Below are 24839 nucleotides of genomic sequence, written 5' to 3'. Positions count from 1 at the left end.
ACCGTTTAACAATTTTCAGTCTATGATGTTTTTGACATCTTAAAAAAAAAAACCCTTTCTGGCTGCGAAGACTAGGGCTGGATAATGGTTAAGGATACAGAGGGCCCCGCCTAGGGCCCGCCTTTGACCCGCACACTCAGCCAGAGCCAGGCTCCTCCACGGGGTCCCTTACACCCGGGAGGCAACTGCTGTCCGGCAGTCACACAGGGGCACCCAGGAACCACCCCACCAAAGTGACGGCCCTGGCTGACCCCAGCCTGCTCACCTGCCCCGCCAGGGCCCCGCCCCAGCTCCAGTCTTCCTCTTCCTGACCAGCTGTGGCCCTGTGTGCTGAGCCCCGCCCCTGCCCGTAGCACCCGTGGGTGTCATGGGTGACTGTTTCTGCGGTCCCCCTCGTGCCCACCTGACTCACCACCCAGCAAAGGAACACCTGCACGCCGCGCTCTCGCCAGCTTTGGACGTGGGCCCCACTGCCAGCCCTTCCTGTACTGGGCGGTTTCCTCTCCACCTGCTGATCCTTGGCACCCACAGGCATGGGGCAGAGAGGGCTGGAACGCAGGGCCACGCTCCGGGGGGACGCTGGCCTTCCACGCGAGCACCCGATTTTCCACAAGGCTGACAAACACAACTCTTTGCTACGCTGCCAATTGTTAAATCCAGAACCCTGGTGTGGCTCCTGGAGGCGGCATCTGTTTTCCCGGGCCCAGGTCTCACCCAGTTCCGGAGTCACCATGCACACACGCCCCCTCCCACGCCGCCCTCTGCCTGCTCACGCAGAGGCCATGTTCCTGGTGCTCCTCGTGGTCAGACGCGTGTTTGCACACAGCCTGGACCTTGCTGCCGTAGCTGAGTGCACTCAGCCTGCTTCCGACTTTGAAGCCTGCCCCAGCTTAGGTAACCACACCGGCACACAGCACCTGTCCTGCCCCAGCTTAGGTAACCACACGGGCACACAGCCCCTGGCCTGACCCAGCTTAGGTAACCACACGGGCACACAGCCCCTGGCCTGCCCCTGCCTTCTGTGCCGTGACCACCCACCTCCCATACCTCCCATACCTCCTGCCGAGCTAGGTGACCCTGGAGTGCAGAGGTCACTGCCACCACGTTCAGCCACCAGCTCCCTCCTTCCCCGCCACAAAGGGAGACAAACAGAAGCCTCCTGTTAGGGCCTGACGCTGAATCCTAGTACAGCTTTTATAAACGACTGGCTTTAAGGGTAGGTCGTGTAGAGCATCGGCCGGGAAGCTGTGTGTAGACCGCGAGCACTCACGATCGCACTCCAACTCGGCTGCCTTCCCTTCCTCCCAAAGCCACCTGCTACGAGGTGTCGCGATCTCATCACAGTGCTTACCAGATTCAGATGATCCTGAAACACGGCCTGACTGAAGAGCTTGCCTACAAAGCCCAGTCCGACTCCTGCAACCCGATGTAGATGCACACCCCGCCTTTCTAGCCTCATCTGTAACGTGTTCCAGCCGTGCCAGGTGACACAGTGACCGACGGCCGCAACCTGCCAGTCCTCCGTGGCCTGGCTCTCCCCGTGTCCCGGCCTCCTCTTCACTGGCCGAGCTCCTCCTCGTCCTGCTGTGGCCACGCAGATGCCTGGCTCCAGCGGAGCTGCCAGCTTGCCCCCGCTCCAGATGCCCGGGCTCAGAGGAACAGAGAAGTCACTGCACCAAACCTGGTGCTCTCGAGTGCAGGCCGCCCTTCCTCCCCGGAGGGCAAGGCCATGGGTGCTGCCAGACAGAACTGCTTCCGCCACGGGCGGTATGACCGTGCCAGGGTGCTGCTGTCTCTCAGCCGGAGGTCCCCAGCGGTTCGTCCTGACCCAGCCATCGGGGAGCTGTCCAAGCCAGCACACTCCTGGGAGTTCCTAGTGTCTGTGTTAGACAAGAGGACCGAGCCACAGCTTTGCCTTGTGGGCAACCTGTGACTTGTTTCAAATCCTGTCCTCAATTCTCCTCCACTCCTGTCAACTGCTCAGTGATCAGCGATGAGCACTGCCCGCCCTGCTGGGCACGCGGTACTGAATCCAGGGCTCCCTCCGCCCCACCCCATCGTCTGGGAGACCTGGAAGCAGAGAGGGCATGGGGAGGAGCAGCAGCAGTCAGGACACGTGCACTGAAGGGGAGACACACGTGGCACGCGTGGCGCTGTCAGGTGGGAAAGCCGTGGACAGGCTGTCGGCAAAAGCTCCAAGAAAACTCAACAACACAACACAGGCGGGCGCCTGCAGCGAGCCTGGAACTCTGCAACATTTTCGCATGTTCACTGTCCACGCGTGGGTAGTTCTGTGTCTGGAGTAGGCCTGAGCTTTCCTACCCACCGCCTACTCTGAGTGCCTGTGGCCCCCCAACGCCCCCACCCCGGTTCATGGCTTGAAACTCCCAGTGCCGAGGATGGTGGCAGGAGGCCCAGGGGACCTCTCACTCCACCCAGTGAGGACACGGCCATGAGCTGCCGCCTGTGCGCCTGGAGGCGTCCTCGCCACACACACTGGCGCCTTCCTCTGGACGCCCTAAGCTTCAGAGCTGGGAGCTCTGCTGTTTCTACGCTGTCTTGTTACAGCAGCCAGGCTGGATGAGGCCAGCTGGGGACAGAGCCCTCGCGTGCTCCTGCCTGGCCGTGACCACAGGCAGACAAAGCCACGTGAGTATGAGCAACACGTGGCTGCCGCCAGTCCAGTCCGTGCAGCTGCGGGCGGGCAGCCGCCCCTTTCCAGGCTCCTTCCTGCGTGTAGACTGCAGAGGGAGGACGGTTTCACGCAGCCCGCAGAGCCTGGGTCCCCCATCCTGGGGGCTGCGGAGCCCACAGAGCCGCCCCAGGGAGACACGAACGCCCATCTCCTGGAGCCACAGCTCTCCCGGGTTCCCCCAAGCCGACTTTCATCTGACCTTGGCTCCCAGGAGCCGAAGGGCTGGAGGAGGACTCAGGACATCAGGCTTCACCTGAGAGCCAGGGACGCCGCCCCTGTGTGGGCAGCGGCTTTCTGGAAAAGCGAGTGCGTGGAGACGACCTGTGACGTTCCCCAGGGAAACGAGCTCGCGGGAGGAAAGGGTGACGTGCGTGGAGCAAACGGGAGACGCGTGGGGGAGACGGGGGCTCACGGCCGCAGGGGCACAGGCCACAGGCATTTCATTTCTAATTCTTCAGGGACCGAGGACTGCCCCGAGGTTTAACAAAGAAGAGGGGACACCTGGAAAAGCCAGCGTGCTCGGTGATCACTGGCCTGGTCTGCACGGGGTTTAAGGAGGAAACTGCATCTGACAGACCCTGCACACCGGGCACTGCTCCCTCCACGCTGGCGGTCACAGCGGCGTCCCGGGGAGTGGCGGAACCCTCCGGTTCCGTGCAGCCAGGGTGAGCGGCCATGACACCTGGGGTCACGTCAGGGCGTTCATGGCACCTGCCTTCAGGGAAGCTGTTACCGCTCTTCTCACCTCTGACCTCTGCGGACACCCCGTGAGCTACCTGTGCGGTTAATCGGGGCTGACGCCAAGGCACACGTGACGGTCATGTAGGACGAGTGTCTCCCGCAATGCGCTTCCTTGCAAACCTCACACTTTTCCACACGCTGTGGCCACCTCCGGGTTGCCAGGTGCAACTGTTTCTGTTAGGTGTGTCCACACCCTCCCAGACTGCAGGCCCTGGAGCAGGGCTATGGCAGCACAGGTGCCTCCCAGGTGCCCAGGCCTGACCTGACCACACAGCAGGGCTGAGGGGAAGAGTGACAGCCCGGCCTCTCCAGACCACACAGCAGGGCTGAGGGGATGAGAGACAGCCTGGCCTCTCCTCACCACACAGCAGGGCTGAGGGGATGAGTGACAGCCCGGCCTCTCCTACCACACAGCAGGGCTGAGGGGATGAGTGACAGCCCGGCCTCTCCTACCACACAGCAGGGCTGAGGGGATGAGAGACAGCCCGGCCTCTCCTACCACACAGCAGGGCTGAGGGGATGAGAGACAGCCCAGCCTCTCCTACCACACAGCAGGGCTGAGGGGAAGAGTGACAGCCCGGCCTCTCCTCACCACACAGCAGGGCTGAGGGGATGAGAGACAGCCCGGCCTCTCCTCACCACACAGCAGGGCTGAGGGGATGAGAGACAGCCCGGCCTCTCCTCACCACACAGCAGGGCTGAGGGGATGAGTGGCAGCCCGGCCTCTGCTCACCACACAGCAGGGCTGAGGGGATGAGTGGCAGCCCGGCCTCTCCTCACCACACAGCAGGGCTGAGGGGATGAGTGGCAGCCCGGCCTCTGCTCACCACACAGGGCTGGTGTGAGAAGCTGAGTGGGGATGACGACGTGAGGGAAGATCCTTTGCTCGGAGAGTGACTCCAGTCCTGTGAGTGCTAACTTGTCCTTTCTTTTCCTCACAACCAGATCACAGTTTGCATGATCCGCGCCACATGCATTAATGAGCACCTGTTCCTGACTCTGGTGTGTCTGTGACGTCATGGACCGCAGCCTGTGTGGATTCACCCAGCCACCAAGGAAAGAGCTAAGAGGCAGGGGTGCATCCCACCCAGCAGAATGCTGCGTGCAGTCCATCCACGGGGATGGGGCCCTGGTGAGGAGAGCCCGCGACGGCCTGCCCTAGCGTGCGAGGCCAGCGCCCTGAGAGCCGGGGCCACCCACCCTCACTGCCGGCCTCGTGTCCTGCCCGCCATGCCCTCAGCAACGCCCACCTCCCGTGCCCTGCCAGGGAAACCTCGGCAGGACCGTGACAACCTGCTGGCCGCTGGGACAGCTCCGCAGGCCCCTGCCCACCTCCGGGTCGGGGTCCTCCCTTCCTGCCTGTGCCCAGAGCAGCCACAACTACACCCCTCACAGCCCAGCCCTGGCCCCTGCCCCACCGCCCCAGAGCCCTTGTGGGGGGAGGGCCCAGGGTTTGCAGGAGATGGCAGAGGGTCCCCCAAAGCAGCCCCCACGTCCCAGCTGGGGTAGGGCGCCTACCGCAGTACCCAGGGGTGCCGCACACGGTCTTCATGAGCACCTGGTGGTCCACGATTTTGGAGAGTCCGAAATCAGCTGACAACACAAGAGAGAAATGCGGTGATGGGAGTGTCTTCTCGGCTCGCACCACGTGACAGAGCAGAAATGCAGCCAGCGCGTGTGCGTGCCTGCCCGCCGGTGTGAGGCCGTGAGGGTGGGCGGGTCACCTGGAAGGAGCCTGGAGACGGCTCCAAAACACTGCGCTAACCTCCACCCCTCCCCCGCCGCCGGCTCTCAGGCCTCAGGTTCCTCCAAGGCTCCCTGGGCTGAATGGCCGAGCTGTCACAACGTTACCTCGAGAATGCAGACTGTGGAGAGAAGGCCTGGAATGGCCAGCAGTTCAAGGCCCCGCACGCACTGGATACAGTCGGCTAAGGAGAGTCTACCTCAGGAATGGCCGGCAGTCAAGGCCCCACACGCACTGGATACAGTCGGCTAAGGAGAGTCTACCTCAGGAATGGCCGGCAGTGCAAGGCCCCGCACGCATGGATACAGTCGGCTAAGGAGAGTCTACCTCAGGAATGGCCGGCAGTCAAGGCCCCGCACGCACTGGATACAGTCGGCTAAGGAGAGTCTACCTCAGGAATGGCCGGCAGTGCAAGGCCCCGCACGCATGGATACAGTCGGCTAAGGAGAGTCTACCCCAGGAATGGCCGGCAGTCAAGGCCCCACACGCATGGATACAGTCGGCTAAGGAGAGTCTACCCCAGGAATGGCCGGCAGTGCAAGGCCCCGCACGCAGTGGATACAGTCGGCTAAGGAGAGTCTACCCCAGGAATGGCCGGCAGTGCAAGGCCCCGCACGCATGGATACAGTCGGCTAAGGAGAGTCTACCTCAGGAATGGCCGGCAGTGCAAGGCCCCGCACGCACTGGTTACAGTTGGCTAAGGAGAGTCTACCTCAGGAATGGCCGGCAGTGCAAGGCCCCGCACGCACTGGATACAGTCGGCTAAGGAGAGTCTACCTCAGGAATGGCCGGCAGTGCGAGGCCCCGCACGCACTGGATACAGTCGGCTAAGGAGAGTCTACCTCAGGAATGGCCGGCAGTGCGAGGCCCCGCACACATGGATACAGTCGGCTAAGGAGAGTCTACCTCAGGAATGGCCAGCAGTGCAAGGCCCCGCACGCATGGATACAGTCGGCTAAGGAGAGTCTACCTCAGGAATGGCCGGCAGTGCAAGGCCCCGCACGCATGGATACAGTCGGCTAAGGAGAGTCTACCTCAGGAATGGCCGGCAGTGCAAGGCCCGGCACGCACTGGATACAGTCGGCTAAGGAGAGTCTACCTCAGGAATGGCCGGCAGTGCAAGGCCCCGCACGCATGGATACAGTCGGCTAAGGAGAGTCTACCTCAGGAATGGCCGGCAGTGCAAGGCCCGGCACGCACTGGTTACAGTCGGCTAAGGAGAGTCTACCTCAGGAATGGCCGGCAGTCAAGGCCCCACACGCACTGGTTACAGTCGGCTAAGGAGAGTCTACCCCAGGAATGGCCGGCAGTGCAAGGCCCCGCACGCACTGGATACAGTCGGCTAAGGAGAGTCTACCCCAGGAATGGCCGGCAGTCAAGGCCCCGCACGCATGGATACAGTCGGCTAAGGAGAGTCTACCTCAGGAATGGCCGGCAGTGCAAGGCCCCGCACGCATGGATACAGTCGGCTAAGGAGAGTCTACCCCAGGAATGGCCGGCAGTCAAGGCCCGCACACACTGGTTACAGTCGGCTAAGGAGAGTCTACCCCGGGGGTGCATCACACGTCTGCTTTGGAGAGCTACACTCAGGACTCTTGTGTTGAAGCTCTTGGGCATTTAAAACTGCGCTTCAAACAATGTGAGAACAGAAGTTGACAACCAAAAAAGAAAAAAATAAGCCAGGGATTGTCTGTCTACCCCACTGAGCTGGGCACCCCGCCCCCATATGTGGCAGCTGACCACCAGCTTCCCCACACCGACTTCCCGTGAGACCAGCGGGAATCAGCACCCCTCCACCCCCCAAAACAAGGCCTCGTTCTTTCCAGCTTGCGAGGCAAGTGAAGGCAGGCGACGCTGGACGTCCCGTGGAACCCGTGTCTCTGCTCGGGGGGAAGGGGTCCCGGGGCCCGGGCATGCTCTCACCAATTTTGAGCGGTGCGTCTGGGGCTGGCGTGGCGTAGAGCAGGTTCTCTGGTTTGAGGTCGCGATGGACAATCCCATTTTCATGCAGATACTACATGGGGAAAACAACACAGGACATCTGTGCAGTGCTGGCTATGGCTCCAACGTGTACGTTCCACCTCTTAAGAACTACAGTCATCTTAACGTAGGCCAGTCAACAACACGCACGCATTGCACTTGAAAACAGATGCCACCGCGGACAAAGCTCCCAGCCACACACACGCACGGATCACCTGCAGTTCGCTGCATGTGAGATGCAATGTACACTGCACGAAACAGTTCCTCCTTGGAGTGTTAGCTACAGTTCAATTCATCCACGGTAAGTGCGGCTGGAATCACGGAATAAAAACGCCGTGTGCCGGCATTCGTCTGGTCCGCTGTCTGAAAAGCCTAACTGCAGGCTCGAGCTTGGAAACTCAGAGCTGCAGCAAATGCTCGGCGATCCCTGCTGAGTGCAGTCAGAGGGAGGAGGCTCCAGGGTCCCTTCCGTCAGTAAATGTGGCGTGGAGATGGTGCTGGTGATGGAGATGGTGATGGAGATGGTGATGGAGGTGATGGCGGTGGTGGTAATGGAGGTGGTAATGGAGGTGATGGCGGTGGTGGTAATGGAGGTGGTGATGGAGGTGATGGCGGTGGTACTGGTGATGGAGGTGGTGGTGATGGTGATGACAGCGGAGCTGGTGCTGGTGACGGAGGTGGTGATGGCAGTGAAGACAGTGGTGGTGGAGGTGGTAATGGAGGTGGTGACGATGGTGATGACAGTGGTGGTGGAGGTGGTAACAGAGGTGGTGATGACAGTGGTGGTGGAGGTGGCAGTGATGGAGGTGGTGACAGTGGTGATGGTGATGACGGTGGTGCTGGTGATGGAGGTGGTAATGGAGGTGGTGACGGAGGTGGTGGTGATGGTGATGAAGGTGGTGATGACAGTGGTGACGGAGGTGGTGGTGGTGGTGCTGGTGATGGAGGTGGTGGTGATGGTGATGACAGTGGTGGTGGAGGTGGTAACGGAGGTGGTGATGGCAGTGGTGGTGGAGGTGGCAGTGATGGAGGTGGTGACAGTGGTGATGGTGATGACGGTGGTGGTGGAGGTGGTAACGGAGGTGGTGATGGCAGTGGTGGTGACAGTGGTGATGGTGACAGAGGTGGTGACGGTGATGACAGTGGTGGTGGAGGTGGTAACGGAGGTGGTGATGGCAGTGGTGATGGTGGTGGTGGTGATGGAGGTGGTGACAGTGGTGATGGTGACGGAGGCGGTGGTGATGGTGATGACAGTGGTGATGGTAATGGTGGTGGTGGTGTTGGTGGTGATGCTGGTGGAGGTGCTGAGTGCCCTGGTGAGGCTCCAGGAAGGTGACCACCACGGCCAACTGTTGACCCCAACACTGCAAGTTACACTTGGGATGAATGCTAAGACCCCCTCTGGCCACTCTACTCGTTTCCTCTGTTGTAGGTCATTTGTTGAGCTGAGCAAAACCACACCATAACAGTCACACCTCCACTGCAACAGTCCCTCCTAAACTCTAACAGTCCCTCCTACACTGCAACAGTCCCTCCTACACCCTAACAGACCTCCTACACCCTGACAGACCCTCCTACACTCTAACAGTCCCACTTAAACTCTAACAGTTCCACCTATACTATAACAGTCCCTCCTACACTCTAACAGTCCCTCCTGGCCTCTCTGCCCACTTCCAGTCCCCCCCCTCAAAAGCCATCATTTATCAGTTTGAAATTTTTTTTTTACTTTTAATTTTAAACTTTTTCTATGCATTTACAAACACCTAAATATGTATGTAAGGAGCAGTCCTGATTTTCCATTTTCTTGCTTCAAAGCAGGCTTCACATGACTTTTGTACCTTTTGCACTTGCTAGCATGTCTGAAGCACTTCCGACCAACACTGCTGCTTATCCTATCTCATTCGTGCACTGCGTTACCACACTTCGTTTTGTTTCTCTCTGATGGACACTCAACTCTGTGTTTAAAACAGTGAAAGCAGCGCAGTAACTCACATTCCAGCACTTGTGTGACTGTCCCTCAGTGCCGTGGGGAATGGGCTCCAGGAGTCCCAAGGATTCCCTGGCCCACAGTGACCTATCACACCCACCACCGCAAAAGTGCCATGTAAACACGTGTTCTACCGCACTGCTTAGAGACCAACGCTCCATCGGGAGCCCATGCATGCAGGGCACTCTTGATCTCGCTGGCGTTTCTCTGGGACACCTGGTGCAGGTGGGGTGCTGTTCCAAGGCACACAGCGACTTTGTTTTTAGATTTTATTTATTTGAGAGGTAGAGAAAGTTACACAGAGAGAAGAGAGGCAGAGAGGCAGAGAGAGAGAGAGAGGTCTTCCATCCGCTGGTTCACTCCCCTGACAGCTGCAATGGCCAGAGCTGTGTCCATCGGAAGCCAGGAGCTTCTTCCGGGTCTCCCACGCAGGTGCAGGGGCCCAAGCATTTGGGCTATCCTTCACTGCCCCCCTCCCTGCACCCCCAGGCCACAGCAAAGAGCTGGATTGGAAGTGGAGCAGCCAGGAATCCACCCAGCACCCATATGGGATGCTGGCACCGCAGGCAGCGGCTTTACCGGCTATGCCACAGCGCCGGCCCTGGCACACAATGTTTATTTATTTATTTAATTGACAGGCAGAGTGGACAGTGAGAGAGAGACAGACAGACAGACAGGGAAAAAGGTCTTCCTTTTGCCGTTAGTTCACCCTCCAATGGCCGCCGTGGCCAGTACACTGCAGCTGGCGCATCGCGCTGATCCGAAGCCAGGAGCCAGGTGGTTTTCCTGGTTTCCCATGTGGGTGCAGGGCCCAAGAACTTGGGCCATCCTCCACCGGGACAGAATCCGGCGCCCCAACCAGGACTAGAACCCGGTGTGCCGGCACTGCAGGTGGTGGATTAGCCCACTGAGCTGCAGCGCCTGCCTGGCACACAGCGTTTTTAAGACATACTGCATGTTGTTGTTGTTGTTGCTTGGTTTGCTCTACACAAGACCACTGGTTGAACTCTGCAATCAATGCACAACCATTCTTAAGTGTTTAGAAATTAACAGAAAATTGATCTCTGTAAAACATAGGAGTGGGAATAAGAGAGGGAGGAGATATATAGGACGGCACATACTCACTCAGACCTACCTCCAATAGTGGAACTAGAAATGTGCCAGGGGATTTCAACTCAACCTTACCAAGGAGGCAGGTACCAATGCCAGTGCACTTGGTAAAGTGATAAGTATAAATACACAACCGATCAAAAAGATAGGGTAAGTGTCGAAGAGATTACACAAATAAGACCAGTGTAAGCAAATAATGAAAGATAGAATCAAAAGGGAGAGAATGATCCTGCGGGGGAAGCAGGACACACAGCAGACTCATAGAATGGCAAACACCCAAAACAGCACTCCTGCCTCAGAATCAACCCTTGGGACATTCAGATCTGACTAAAAGGTCCATGAGAGTCTCGCAGGCATGGAAAGCCATGACACGGTGGCAAAAAACAATCTAAATGAAGGATCCTGGTGAACAACACCCCAGCAGAAGGAACAGGCCATCAAGGAGAGAGGCGCCTTTCTCTGAAGGGAGGAAGGAACCTCCACTGTGATATGGCCTTGACTAAACAAATTCAGAGTTGGTGAACTCAAGGGGCTTCCACAGCCTAGACAGCTCATAGCAAGAGTCTCGGGTGATTGCTGACATCATAAATAAGAGTGCCAATTGTTAAATCAACAACGGGAGTCACTGGGTTCATGCTCCCCACGCAGGATCTCTGTCCTTAATGTGTTTTACTATGAAACTTAAAAACAACACTACTAGTCGAACAATACCCTATATCTTGTGCGGTTGTGTGAGTGCAGCCTGTTGAAATCCCTGCTTAGGATATACTAAGTTGATCTTCAGTATATGAAGGTAATTGAAAATGAAACTCGATGAAGGGTGGGATGGGAGAGAGAGTGGGGGAGGGGAGGGCCACGGGAGGGAGGGAGGTTGGGGGGGGGAAGCCACAACAATACACAAGTTGCATTTTATATTCTACTTAAAACTATTGGTTGAACTCTGTAATTAATACACAATTACTCTTAGGTGTTTAATTAATGCTATAACTAGTACTCAAATAGTATTTTACACTTTGTGTTTCTGTGTGGGAGCAAAATGTGGAAATCTTTACTTAATATACGCTAAATTGATCTTATGTATATAAAGATACTTGAAAATTAATCTTGATGTGAAGGGAAGGGGAGAGGAAGTGGGAGAGGGGAGCGTTGTGGGTGGGAGGGAAGTTATGGGGGGGGGAGGAAGCTATTGTAACCTATAAGCTGTACTTTGGAAATTTATGCTCATTAAATAAAAATAAATAAATAAATAAATAAAGACATACTGCAAACCACTCTCCCACCAGGGCCATCACCTCTCTCTCACACAGATCACGTGCCACGTACGATAGGGATTTTGCTCAAGGCGTGTTTTTAACCTTCTCTGAGCTGGAATATAGAGACTGTGTCCTAAGTTTGCTTTGTCTGTCTCGGTTTACCAGTGCATCTAGAAGCTTCTCTCGGTTTCCTAGTGCACCTACTGGTGCAGTGGGCTTCCCTCTGGGCTTGTGGGTCTTCGGTCTCCCTGCCCAACCTGCTTCTCTCATCCTCTGTCCAGTGTTCTGCCTGCTTCAGAGAGGCAGTCATGCTGTGTGACCTCCTGGGCAGGGCAGGAAGGGTCCCGCTCTGCAGCCAGGGGAGGGGACCTGGGGAACAGGGACAGGGGACGAGAGGGTGGAGGGGCAGCTGGGCCACACTGAGGTCCAGCCACCTCCAAACAACGGCTGGACGGACTCCGTGAAGTGGTCCTTCGGGGAGTGTCTCCAGCTGGTAATGCCACCTTCCTGTCATGGGGGGCAGAGTCTGAGGCGATGACACAGACAGCTGAGCAGGCACAGACCCCTCAGGGTCACTGGCAGGAGGGGCCTGCCCATGACCTCCCACAGCCCTGTGCAGCCTGCCAAGCCCAGAGACTCGTGGCCAGACCCCAACCCAGCATTGCTGAGAGCTGGCCTCACCTTCCACGGCCTGTTCCACCAAGCTCACAGCCTGACCTCGCAGGACCCCACCTGTCCTCACCTCTGCCCCTCCCCTCCCGGGACCACGCCTGCCAGCCCCGCAGGACCACAAGCAAGGGCAGTGGCTGGGAAGAGCAAACAGCGGCAGTGACAGAAGCAACAAGACGACTTGTCCCGGCCAGACCTGTGCGGTGCAGGTCAGGAGGGCAGAAGCTGCAAGCTGGATTTGAGTCTAGAATTCTGGACTGTTCCCTACCCAGGAGTGACCGGGAAAGCTAGGGGACGGCCCGGAGGTTCAGCCACAGAGGGGAGGGAGGGAAGGGTGGGCATATGGGGTGCATGTGTCCAAACAGCACTGGGAAACACCAAGGGTCACACGGGGTCCCTGGGCCATCACCACAGGGAGGCGCCATCTCACGCCTGCCAAGCACGCCCTCAGCACCTCCTGTCACTGACTCCTCTGCTTGTTCTGCACAAAGAGGCTGGGAGGTTTGGGCCAAGTCACAGGCAGGCTGGATTCACACCCAGGGCTGGACGCAAGGCCTTGCCTTGCCTGTGACTCCCACTGGACGTGCCGAGGGGAGGGACGAGAACACACAGGGGAGGAGAGAGGAACGCTGCAGGGAGGGGACAGGAGAGGACACAGAGGCTGGCACCGCCGTGGACCAGAGGGCAGCAGGGAGGCAAGAACGCAGTCTGGGCCCGTGGGAGACACCGAGCTCTCCCGGAGCACTGGACACTCCAGTGCCTCGGGAAGACCCGGCAGCCACACTGGCCACAGGGTAACAGCCACACGACACATAGAACCGCCTGGGAATTCTGGTGCGGCCAGGCACGGGGGCGGGGAGATCCTCCTAAAACACCACGCCTCTTTCTTGAGTGGAAACGGTGCTGCATTCTCAGCACAAATTGAACAAAACCAGTGATGGCAGCGGAAGAGGAACAGCCCTGGCCCTCCAGGAAGGCGGCGAGGCAGAGAACGTACTGGAATCGGAGCTGTGTAAGACACGCAGAGTGATACCCTGCGGGGCACAATCCTGGCTTCTGCAGAGGCATGCAGGGCCATCTGCGCAGGGCACCTGGCGTGGAAAGATCAGAAGTCACAATGCGAGAAGGATCCCGGCCGTGTGCAGCAAAGGGATTCACACACAGGTGGGGGGCAGGGCACTGGCTCACATCTGCTCAAATCTACCAGTCGCCTTCCACCCACGCGATTCCCAAACGTGACATTTCTTCTTTAAGACTTTTTTATTTGAAAGGCAGAATGACAGAGAAAGAGGGATAAACAAGAGAGAGAGAGAGAGAGAGAGAGAGAGAGAGATATCCTTCATCCAGGGGTCACTCCCCAAATGGCCACAATAGCCGGGGTTGAGCTAGGCCAGAGCCAGGGCCAGGAATTCCACCCAGGTCTCCCACAAGGGTGCAGGGGTCCAAGCACCTGGGCCATCACCTGCTGCCTTCCTGGGCCATGAGCAGGGAGCTGGGTGGGAACAGGAGCAGCCGAACTCAAACTCGCACTCAGATACAGGGTGCTGGTGTTGCAGGGGGTGGGTTCCCCTGCTGGGTCACAATGCTCGCCCCAAACTTGACATTTCCTCTTACCAGGAAGCCAGGGAGAGAGCGGGAGCAGGGGACACAGGCGTTAGGAACAACACTTGGAGAGCGTGGGTCCCAGATGTGTCTGCCTCAGAAACCCTTTTGGACCCCAAAAAGCTTTTGAGTCATGTGAGCTATATTTTGGCATTATTTACTTAGTTAAAACTAAGAAATTTTTAAAATATGTATTAATTTTAAAAACAGTAAACTCATGGCATTTTAACACATACTTTTTAAGTGAAACCAGGTATTTTCTGAAACAAAAACATTAGCGAGCAGACCCGAGCCTTTTATAGTTTGACTACTTCACTGATTTCTGGCTTATCGGAAGCCAGTGAGGTCCTTCCTGCTACTTCTGCAATCAGCCACTGGGGGACCCCACGCAGCAGCCTCCGGAACGGCCCCCAACTCTCCCGAGCTGGAAGTGCTGCCCCCTGGGAGAAAGTGGCCTCCATCTCACAGGCCGCAGCCAGGCCCCTCGGCTGCCCGCTCAAGGCCTCACTCAGAGCTGTTGAGGGGCTGAGCCCCGGACACTTCCCTTCATGTCCAGACCAGCTCAACGGCAACGTGCACCTGTGCCCCCAGCGCCCGGGGGGCACTGCACAGGGAGGAGAAACGGCAGGGACCGTGCCTCAAGTCCTCCTGGTAGGGGGGCACGCAGAGTCCCTTTATCACATCGTGTTAACGATGGAGTGGAACCAACAAAGAATGCCCAACTGCGGAGAGCCATGCCCTTCTGCGGTTGCTGGTTTTTAGCCACAGATCACTCACATCGTGGGGATTCAACACGACCAGGCGAGACCTCCAGAAACATTAAACATGATCAAAGGACATTCTGGAATAAACCAAGTATCCAAAGTAAGCATAATTCAACAGAGCAAACAGCTTGACGGAGGTTTAGTCAAGCTTCTCTACGAGTCTAACCGTGCAATGGAGACGGGTAAATCCACAAGTGCACACCTAGCCACCAAAGGCAGGCCTGACACAGTGAGCGCTAACAGAGAACCTGGAGGAGCCGACAGCAGGTGTGCACAGATCAGTCAGAAGCACAGGACTGACGGGCAGGACGGAGGGGCGGGGCAGGGCAGGGCAGCACAGGCCATTCACTGATGCCGCATTGTTAGAGTGCAGGCTTTAAAAGTGTAGATAAACACCATGTCATCTGAAGAACAGCTGGCACGGTTGATGTAAGGAACAAGCACAGTTATTACAGATCAGCTTCCTGAGAGGTGCACACTGCACACCAGCGATGTGCCTCAACCCCTCGTCTGCCTCCTCGTTCCCAGCTCGCAGGTCTGTGATGGCGCACGGTGAGTGGTGAGTGCTAGGGCAGGGGCGGGTGAGGGCACACGGGGAGTGCTGGGGCAGGGGCAGGTGATGCCATGCAGTGAGCGCTGGGACACGGGGCAGGTGAGGGCACATGGTGAGCGCTGGGGTGTGGGCCAGGTGAGGGCACACAGTGAGTGCTGGGACACGGAGCAGGTGATGGCATGTGGTGAGCGCTGGGACACGGGGCAGGTGTAGTGAGTGCTGGGACACGGGCAGGTGTGGTGAGTGCTGGGACACGGGCAGGTGTAGTGAGCACTGGGACACGGGGCAGGTGTGGTGAGCGCTGGGACACGGGCAGGTGTAGTGAGTGCTGGGACACGGGGCAGGTGCAGTGAGTGCTGGGACACGGGGCAGGTGTAGTGAGTGCTGGGACACGGGGCAGGTGTGGTGAGTGCTGGGACACGGGGCAGGTGCAGTGAGTGCTGGGACACGGGGCAGGTGTAGTGAGTGCTGGGACACGGGGCAGGTGTAGTGAGTGCTGGGACACGGGGCAGGTGTGGTGAGTGCTGGGACACGGGGCAGGTGTAGTGAGTGCTGGGACACGGGGCAGGTGTGGTGAGTGCTGGGACACGGGGCAGGTGTGGTGAGTGCTGGGACACGGGGCAGGTGTGGTGAGTGCTGGGACACGGGGCAGGTGTAGTGAGTGCTGGGACACGGGGCAGGTGTAGTGAGTGCTGGGACACGGGGCAGGTGTAGTGAGTGCTGGGACACGGGGCAGGTGTGGTGAGTGCTGGGACACGGGGCAGGTGTGGTGAGTGCTGGGACACGGGGCAGGTGTAGTGAGTGCTGGGACACGGGGCAGGTGTGGTGAGTGCTGGGACACGGGGCAGGTGTAGTGAGTGCTGGGACACGGGGCAGGTGCAGTGAGTGCTGGGACACGGGGCAGGTGTAGTGAGTGCTGGGACACGGGGCAGGTGTGGTGAGTGCTGGGACACGGGGCAGGTGTGGTGAGTGCTGGGACACGGGGCAGGTGTAGTGAGTGCTGGGACACGGGGCAGGTGTAGTGAGTGCTGGGACACGGGGCAGGTGTGGTGAGTGCTGGGACACGGGGCAGGTGTAGTGAGTGCTGGGACACGGGGCAGGTGCAGTGAGTGCTGGGACACGGGGCAGGTGTAGTGAGTGCTGGGACACGGGGCAGGTGTAGTGAGTGCTGGGACACGGGGCAGGTGTGGTGAGTGCTGGGACACGGGGCAGGTGTAGTGAGCGCTGGGACACGGGGCAGGTGTAGTGAGTGCTGGGACACGGGGCAGGTGTAGTGAGTGCTGGGACACGGGGCAGGTGTAGTGAGTGCTGGGACACGGGCAGGTGTAGTGAGTGCTGGGACACGGGGCAGGTGTGGTGAGTGCTGGGACACGGGGCAGGTGTGGTGAGCGCTGGGACACGGAGCAGGTGTAGTGAGTGCTGGGACACGGGGCAGGTGCAGTGAGCGCTGGGACACGGGCAGGTGTGGTGAGTGCTGGGACACGGGGCAGGTACAGTGAGCGCTGGGACACGGGGCAGGTGTAGTGAGCACTGGGACACGGGGCAGGTGTGGTGAGCGCTGGGACACGGGCAGGTGTAGTGAGTGCTGGGACACGGGCAGGTGTGGTGAGTGCTGGGACACGGGGCAGGTGTAGTGTGCACTGGGACACGGGGCAGGTGTAGTGTGCACTGGGACACGGGGCAGGTGTAGTGAGCACTGGGACACGGGGCAGGTGTAGTGAGCACTGGGACACGGGGCAGGTGCGGTGAGCACTGGGACACGGGGCAGGTGTGGTGAGTGCTGGGACACGGGGCAGGTGCAGTGAGTGCTGGGACACGGGCAGGTGCAGTGAGTGCTGGGACACGGGGCAGGTGTGGTGAGTGCTGGGACACGGGGCAGGTGTAGTGAGCGCTGGGACACGGGGCAGGTGTAGTGTGCACTGGGACACGGGGCAGGTGAGGGCACACAGTGAGTGCTGGGACACAGGGCAGGTGTGGTGAGCACTGGGACACGGGGCAGGTGAGGGCACGCAGCGACTGCTAGGGCACGGGGCAGGTGCCGGGAGCACAGCACGAGCAGGTCCGGGGGCTCTGCGAGGCCTCTGCCACTGACTTTTCGGGTCTTTGTGAAACGCATTTGGAAATCGTTTGGGTTGTGGGAAGCGGGCTGTTTGCTCAGGTATCAAAGGCGCCTTTGATCAGAAAATACTTCTTTCCAGTTCACCCACTTTCCAGCCCCGCGTCGCTGCCTCCCAGCTCAGCGGGAGGCTGCAGGTTTCTGGCCTAGTTTGGGGGCGGTGAGCTCTCCCCTCCTCTGCCTGTGTTTCAGCTCCCTGTTGCACTTTATGGCGATGTGCACGTGCATTGTTTTCCGTCTAATTTGCTGCGAGTCCTCTACCCAAGGGGCACAGGATGACCTACACAGAGCGCATCAGGCACACATCTGCTTCACCCTGCAGACGGTCTCAGGGAGAGAACGCACAGGTGCACGGATGTGCTGTGCCCGTGGCTACCGTCTGCGGCAGCGACACGCAGACATCTGAACGGCGCTCCGTGGTGGACCTGAGTGTTTTCACCGTAGTCCAGGTCGAGCACACGGAACAGCTAAGTCGCTCGTCCCTGCCATCGATCCCCCACCTTCTGCTCCTCACCGGCCCACTTCTGCCGACACAGCCACCCTGGCCCCTCTGCCCTCTGTTCCACCCCACGCACCTGCCCCTCAGCTACCCGGGCACCTGGCCCGGCCACCAGCGTCCCAGCTCCTCACTGCCACCCTGGCCCTCTCTGCCCTCTGTTCCACCCCACGCACCTGCCCCTCAGCTACCCGGACACCTGGCCCGGCCACCAGCGTCCCAGCTCCTCACAGCCACCCTGGCCCTCTCTGCCCTCTGTTCCACCCCACACACCTGCCCCTCAGCTACCCGGGCACCTGGCCCGGCCACCAGCGTCCCAGCTCCTCACTGCCACCCTGGCCCTCTCTGCCCTCTGTTCCACCCCACGCACCTGCCCCTCAGCTACCCGGGCACCTGGCCCGGCCACCAGCGTCCCAGCTCCTCACTGCCACCGTGGCCCCTGCAGCGGTCCACTGCGAGACGAGGTTTTCTCTCCCAGTACACCGTGGCTCTGTCCTGGTTACGACTTCTCTACCACGATTTATACACATTTACAGGGCACAGTGTGACCCTGTCTGCACGCATATACACCAAGTGTTATCATGGCAGGGTGACCAGGTTTCCCTCTCCTCAAACGTGTCTCTCGCATTTATTTTTAGGGTACAGAGCCCGGTAGAGCAGCCCCTGCCAGGACTGGCACCTGCCCAGACTCAGCTGGGAGGCAGCCACGCCAGGTTTGACTGCCTCTTGAGCAGGACAGGAAGAAATTCTCCAAGGACACAGAGGGTTGGTGGGAGCGAAGTAAGAGTGATGGGGGAGGGGGTGCTCACTCCTTGAGAAAAGCCAAAGCCCAGCGTGAGCCGTGGGGTCAGCAGGCAGAGTGTCACCTGCCGAGCGGCACACCTGCTTCTGTTCCGCAGGCGCATCAGGCTGGTGGTTGGGGTGGGTCCGTTTCTCCGCACCCGAGATCTGAGCACCCAAGGCGGCTAAAAAGTCACCTCCCGTTCCCTCTCCAGGCCCTTCATGGGGGAAACACAGCCCACGCCTGCCAGCATCAGAGGGCAGTGAGGGCACAGGCGAGGTCAAGCGGCTCAAGTGGCCCCTCCATCAGCGCCACAGTACGACGGAGCCGGGAGGCCTCGGCGCGGCAGGGAGGGCACCGTGGGACCCTGGTCCTGAGGATGACGGCCCGAGCCTGCGGCTGACCCCACGGCACAGGATCCGGCCCTCAAAACCGAAAACCATCACCTGGCTAAGATTTCCATGAGACACTCGTCAGTGCTTTCCACACAGCCATGATTAAGTGAACGGCGATGATTTTACATCGGGCACCAGGCAAAGAAGTAACGGGGGCAAAGTTCGTTCTCAGATTCTAACAGACACATCTCGGTGCGGGAACATGAAGGAAGCCGGGTGCCACTCACGCCCTCAGCACTTGCAGGAGAACACGCAGGGCACCGCATGTCGGACCAGAAAGGAAGCCGAAACGTGGCTCACGCCCTCAGCACATGCATGGGAACATGCAGGGCACCGCGTGTCAGAGCAGCGCCAGGGCGCGTGGGGTGGGGCAGCGCCCCTCGGGGAGGGAGCCGAGACGTTTCAGGACAGAACGTGCTGGGGTTGCTCTCCTTCCTGCCCTAGCCAGGCTGCAGGAGATGGGAACGGGAGTGACGAGGCCTCTGGAAAACGCACACTTGGGGACGGTCTGCTGTCACAGAGGCACGGCAGCAGGTGCCCGGACAGGAGCAGCTCAGCCTGGCCTGGGACAGCCCTGACCACGCCCAGCACCAGCCTTGCTCACACACACACCAGGAGCAGCTCAGCCTGGCCTGGGACAGCCCTGACCACGCCCAGCACCAGCCTTGCTCACACACGCACCAGGAGCAGCTCAGCCTGGCCTGGGACAGCCCTGACCACGCCCAGCACCAGCCTTGCTCACCACATGCACCAGGAGCAGCTCAGCCTGGCCTGGGACAGCCCTGACCACGCCCAGCACCAGCCTTGCTCACACACGCACCAGGAGCAGCTCAGCCTGGCCTGGGACAGCCCTGACCACGCCCAGCACCAGCCTTGCTCACACACGCACCAGGAGCAGCTCAGCCTGGCCTGGGACAGCCCTGACCACGCCCAGCACCAGCCTTGCTCACACACGCACCAGGAGCAGCTCAGCCTGGCCTGGGACAACGCTGACCACGCCCAGCACCAGCCTTGCTCACACACGCACTCAGCTCCCCAGAGCAGGGAGCTCCTGGAGACTCCCGCCACACTGACTCCTCTCCCGCACCCTCCTGCACCCTCGCCACGCTTCCACGGAGGTGGTCTCCGTCCCTCCTTCCCCAGCAGAGGGCAGGGTGGGAACAGCCACAGCAGCGGAATCAGGAAGTGCCGGTGTCACTCCCGTGGCTACAGCAGCCACGTGCTCGCCGCACCACCTCTGCTGCTGCACCGGAGCCGCCCTGCACAGAAAGCAATCTGCTTAGAGAACGGATGTGAGACATTGTGATGGAGGTAACTAGTACTCGGGTAACAGCAGCAACACTGATAGTTCATTTACTCATGAAAATACTTTAGGTAGATGCTTCAGAAAATCATACAATCAACTCTGCCTGTGTAGTTTGGTAGACTGTTCTCTGAATTCCCAGAACTAAGAAACCATCGTGTTCTGTGACATTTCAGTTAAATCAGACACAATGTTGCGACTCTGAAGACGTCCTGAATGGGCAGTGACTGTCTAGTGACAGACGTCCCGGCCACACGCATACATACTCTGGAAGCCACCCTGAGTCTACACATCCATGAAGCAAAGTTCCAGATGGCACTAAGTCTAAGTAGGCAAAGTGCTTCAAGGCAGGGGCCTTGAGGGCCTTGAGGGAGAGTCTAAGGATCCTAAAACCAGTCCAGACCTTCAGAGCCACTCAGAGTTGGAATTCCAAACTCAGCAAGTAGGCAGGCAGCATAACAGCGACGCAAGCGAAACTACTCAACGCTTCTATGTCATAACTCTTGTGTGGTTGTACTATGGCAGAGAAAACTGTTCTGGGTGATTTATGAAATACACCAATCCTCCAAACAGCTGTAGTATCTCTGCTTCACACACACAGAAAGCAAAGTCAACCACTGTGCTCCGGCTCCCAGGGTTGCGAGCAGAGCTGGGTCTGAAGCCCCAGTTTGTCCCAGAGTCCCTGGCCTCACCTGCTACACCAGAGAAGAGTGGAGAGGTTGTTGGGGAATGGACAGATCGTGTCTTACCCTCAACGCTTTTCACAGCATTGGAGCAAACCCCACAGTTCTCATTTGCTTTCAGAAGTTTCAGCTTAGGAATTGGGGCTGGTGCTGTGGCACCGTGGGTTAATGCCCTGGCCTGAAGCGCTGGCATCCCATATGGGCACCAGTTCCAGTCCCGGTTGCTCCTCTTCCGGTCCGGCTCTCTGCTGTGGCCTGTGATAGCAGTGGAAGATGGCCCAAGTCCTTGGGCCCCTGCATCTGCGTGGGAAACCCGGAAGAGGCTCCTGGCTCCTGATCGGCCCAGCTCCGGCGATTGTGGCCATGTGGGGAGGGAACCAGCAGATGAAAGACCTCTCTCTCTCTTTCTCTCTCTCTCTCTGATTCTGCCTCTCTGTAACTCTGCCTTTCAAACAAGTAAATCTTTAAGAAAAAAAAAAAGAGTGAAAAAATCCTTGAAAAAGGCCCAAGTCTGGGCAGGAAGCCCAGGCACCGGGATTCTTCCACAGGGAGTGGTGGAGCCCAGAGCCGCTCCTTTTGAGAAAAAGCAGCAGCATGTCAGAGAAGGTTCTGGAGCGAGCACTCGGCAGTCACCACCAACTCTGCCTTCCCTACTGCGTGAGCGGCACTCTTGGCCCAGTCCGGCCCGGTCCTCCGGTTCTGGGTGCCTGGCTTCACTCCTCCTCTCAGAACGGCGGCTCCTGTGACCTCATCCCCACAATCCTGCGCTCGCCTCCACACCGTGCTGCCAGTGTGTTCACAACGCGCCGTCAGGGAGTAACCGTGACTGGCCTGCTTGTTGTCAGTCAGAAACCAGGACTCTGCAGCCCACAGGGTCCGTCTCTGCTACAGCAGAGAGAAGTCACGACGCCAAGGCACAGCAGGACGGCAGGGACGGCAGCCCCAGTGACGAACGCAAGCCAAACCAAACAGGGCTAGGACTTTCGTCGACTGATACATCTTCCGAGGCACATAGGTGATTTCCACTAAGAGCAGTGAGAGACACCGAAAAACGTGCCATAGCCCCTTCCTGTCTCTGGGCTGCAGCGTCTCCGCCTGGGAGCTGGCACACGGCAGGACAGACCCCCCGGCTATCAGAGATGCTGGGCTCAGTATCCCAGGGCGGGCGAAGGAATTAAAATCACTTTCACGCTAAAATTTCTGGTTCCTGCACAGAGGAAGGATCGCGGCATCCTCCCTGCACTTCTGTGCCGTCCGCTTCCTCCACATGGGGAATGTGAAAGCTGACGTTAACACGGCATCGGGTCCTGTGAACATCTACCCAACACATCGCAGAACTGTTTAACACTGTGAGACCTCCAAGCCAGTCCTCCTGCACTGTCCGGAAGGAGGCGTGATCCACACCACCAAATCCGCTGTGCTCTTAAAATATAATCTGCCATGGGTTTGGTCGAGTACTCCACACATGAATGCAAAATGTTTTTTTAATTGATTTGACAGGTAGAATTATAGGCAGTAAGAGAGAGAGACAAAGAGAAAGGTCTTCCTTCTGATGGTTCACTCCCCAAATGGCTGCTATGGCTGGCGCACCTCGCCGATCCAAAGCCAGAGCCAGGTGCTTCTCCTGGTCTCCCATGAGGGTGCAGGGCCCAAGCACTTGGGCCATCCTCCACTGCCCTCCCGGGCCACAGCAGAGAGCTGGACTGGAAGAGGGGCAACCAGGACTAGAACCCGGTGCCCATATGGGATGCCCGCGCCACAGGCGGAGGATTAGCCAAGTGAGCCACGGTGCCAGCCCTGAATGCAAAATGTTTTAATGACTTCAGGAGGTTGAGAGTCAAAAAATAGAGTTGTATCATCCCATTATCCACACTACACCATCCTTTAAATGTCCTGGCATTTTCAGTTCAGGTCAAATGCCATTGTGAAAATAGTCTATTGCTGGCCGGCGCCGTGGCTAAATAGGCTAATCCTCCGCCTTGCGGCACCGGCACACCGGGTTCTAGTCCCGGTCGGGGCGCCGGATTCTGTCCCGGTTGCCCCTCTTCCAGGCCAGCTCTCTGCTGTGGCCCGGGAGTGCAGTGGAGGATGGCCCAAGTGCTTGGGCCCTGCACCCCATGGGAGACCAGGAGAAGCACCTGGCTCCTGCCTTCAGCGCCGGCCGCAGCGCGCCAGCCGCAGTGGCCATTGGAGGGTGAACCAATGGCAAAAGGAAGACCTTTCTCTTTCTCTCTCACTATCCACTCTGCCTGTCACACACACACACAAAAAATAGTCTATTGCTACAGAACTCAGATGATGAGGCTCCGAGTCATTATTCCTGAGATGGTGCTAAGGTAGAATTCTATATTGAAGCCAAACTCCATACATCTCAATTTCATGTTCATTTCACAGAAATATAATACAGAAATACAGATAGAGAAGTGGTTTGTGGTTCTTACAGAAACAGGATTTTAAGTCCGTAGGAAGCTAATCAGTTGTTTCACAGGCTGCCCAGTGCCAAAATGGTTATTCTTATCCTGGGTTGGTTCTATCTGTCGCACCCACGCAAATCTGCTTCAACCTGTCTTCCTCAGCTTTCTTGGTACTCACACAGTTGGGTGAATGAACAAATCCCCAGTTCTGCCAAGCCAATTCTGTTCTTAGCTAGCCTCGACTTGAGGACAAAAGGATCTATGCTACACAGTGTGAGGGCAGCCGGGAGTCACCTGGTCACCAGCAGGAAGCGGAGCCACTGTGACCGACAGCTTCCCGGGGGCTGCGCTGGATTTTACGACCCCAAACTTGGTGCAGGTCAGCCAGTCCCTGGGAGGAAGCACAGGAGCTGAAGCCGCATTCGGAGACCAGGAAATGAACCAAACTTCCTCCCAGTCTCTTCCTGCTGACTCAGAGCAGGGCCGTTCAGCCTCTGACCACTCCATCACTGCAGATGCTGACCGAGCCACAGCCACACCTGCACAGGGATCACCAGTGCCAGCTCCTCCTGTCCTCCAAAGAATGGAGGTGCATCTGTACAGGTCCTTAGTGCATTTGAGAAACACGTAATTTTTATATTACTGCACACAAAGGGACTCTGGTTAGGTCACATACACAGTTTTCCGGCACTGAATCCAAAAGGAAAGTGTGAATAGGCACACCTGCTGCAAATCACCCCCCTCTCTTAAACACGGCCTTCTCCCTCTGCTATGCGGCGTCTTCAGCGGGTTTCTCTCTCTTGCCTTGTTTCAATCTCATCCCTCAAGTTCTGCCATGCTAAGGCCTCAGCCTCTGTTTCCATGGCCTGGGCCCAACAGCAATGATGGCAGGATTTAGCAGTGAGAGGCAGGCAGCAGGGGGATTAGCAATAGAAACCACAAAGTCAGCTTTTATTCTGGGTCTAATCCTGGCACTGCTAGGAGCCAGCTGTGTGGTCTCGGGAAAGTTACTAAAGTTCTCCGAAGCTTAATCTCCTCATCTGTGCGTGGAATCTGCAGAACGAGAGTCAGATCCTTGCAGCTGGCAGGAGTACGTGCTAGGAGGCAGAGAGCTGGAAGTGAAAGCCCGCGCCCCCGCGGGGTCCAGGAACTCATGAGGGAAGGCTGAGAGCAGTTACTACCGAGGTCCTTACGGCGAGGTCTCAGCCACATGTGTCTCGGTGACATATTCCTCCCCAGATTCTAGCTTCCTTCAAGGCTTAGGAAAATACAGCATAGTAGCCCCTGTACTCGACGGCCCACGACATGGGCAAACAGAAGCTGTCAACCCGCCAGTGACAGCAGCTGACAACAAGGCAGCGTTTAGAATTCTGCAGGAGCCGGAGCCATGCTGTCTTGGGCGTGGCAGTTTCCACAGGCACCAGTTAGGAAGATGATGGATGTGGTTCTGCATCAGTGCCACGCTCAAGGAACCGGTTCAAAAGGTGAATCACACGGACGTCAGAACCTACAGCATGTCCATCAGACGAGGGCACTTGAAAAAGTTCACGGAA

The 24839-nt window shown here is 58.1% G+C and overlaps 1 protein-coding gene across 3 annotated transcripts in view; it reads right to left on the bottom strand.

The window, feature by feature from the left end:
• CAMK4 (calcium/calmodulin dependent protein kinase IV) overlaps nt 1–24839 on the bottom strand; it is a 177829-nt gene that overhangs the window by 24996 nt on the left and 127994 nt on the right. For all 3 annotated transcript variants that reach the window (XM_070075969.1, XM_051834544.2, XM_051834545.2), the window contains 2 exons: nt 7104–7194; nt 4955–5029 (listed from right to left, as the gene is read on the bottom strand). In XM_070075969.1, the coding sequence (XP_069932070.1) occupies nt 4955–5029; nt 7104–7194 (166 nt within the window). The remainder of the gene's footprint in view (nt 1–4954; nt 5030–7103; nt 7195–24839) is intronic.

Source organism: Oryctolagus cuniculus, chromosome 6, assembly GCF_964237555.1.
Source record: "Oryctolagus cuniculus chromosome 6, mOryCun1.1, whole genome shotgun sequence".
Taxonomy (NCBI): Eukaryota; Metazoa; Chordata; class Mammalia; order Lagomorpha; family Leporidae; genus Oryctolagus; species Oryctolagus cuniculus.
Note: the sequence above shows the minus strand (reverse complement) of the source record. Positions and strands in the feature narration are given on the sequence as shown.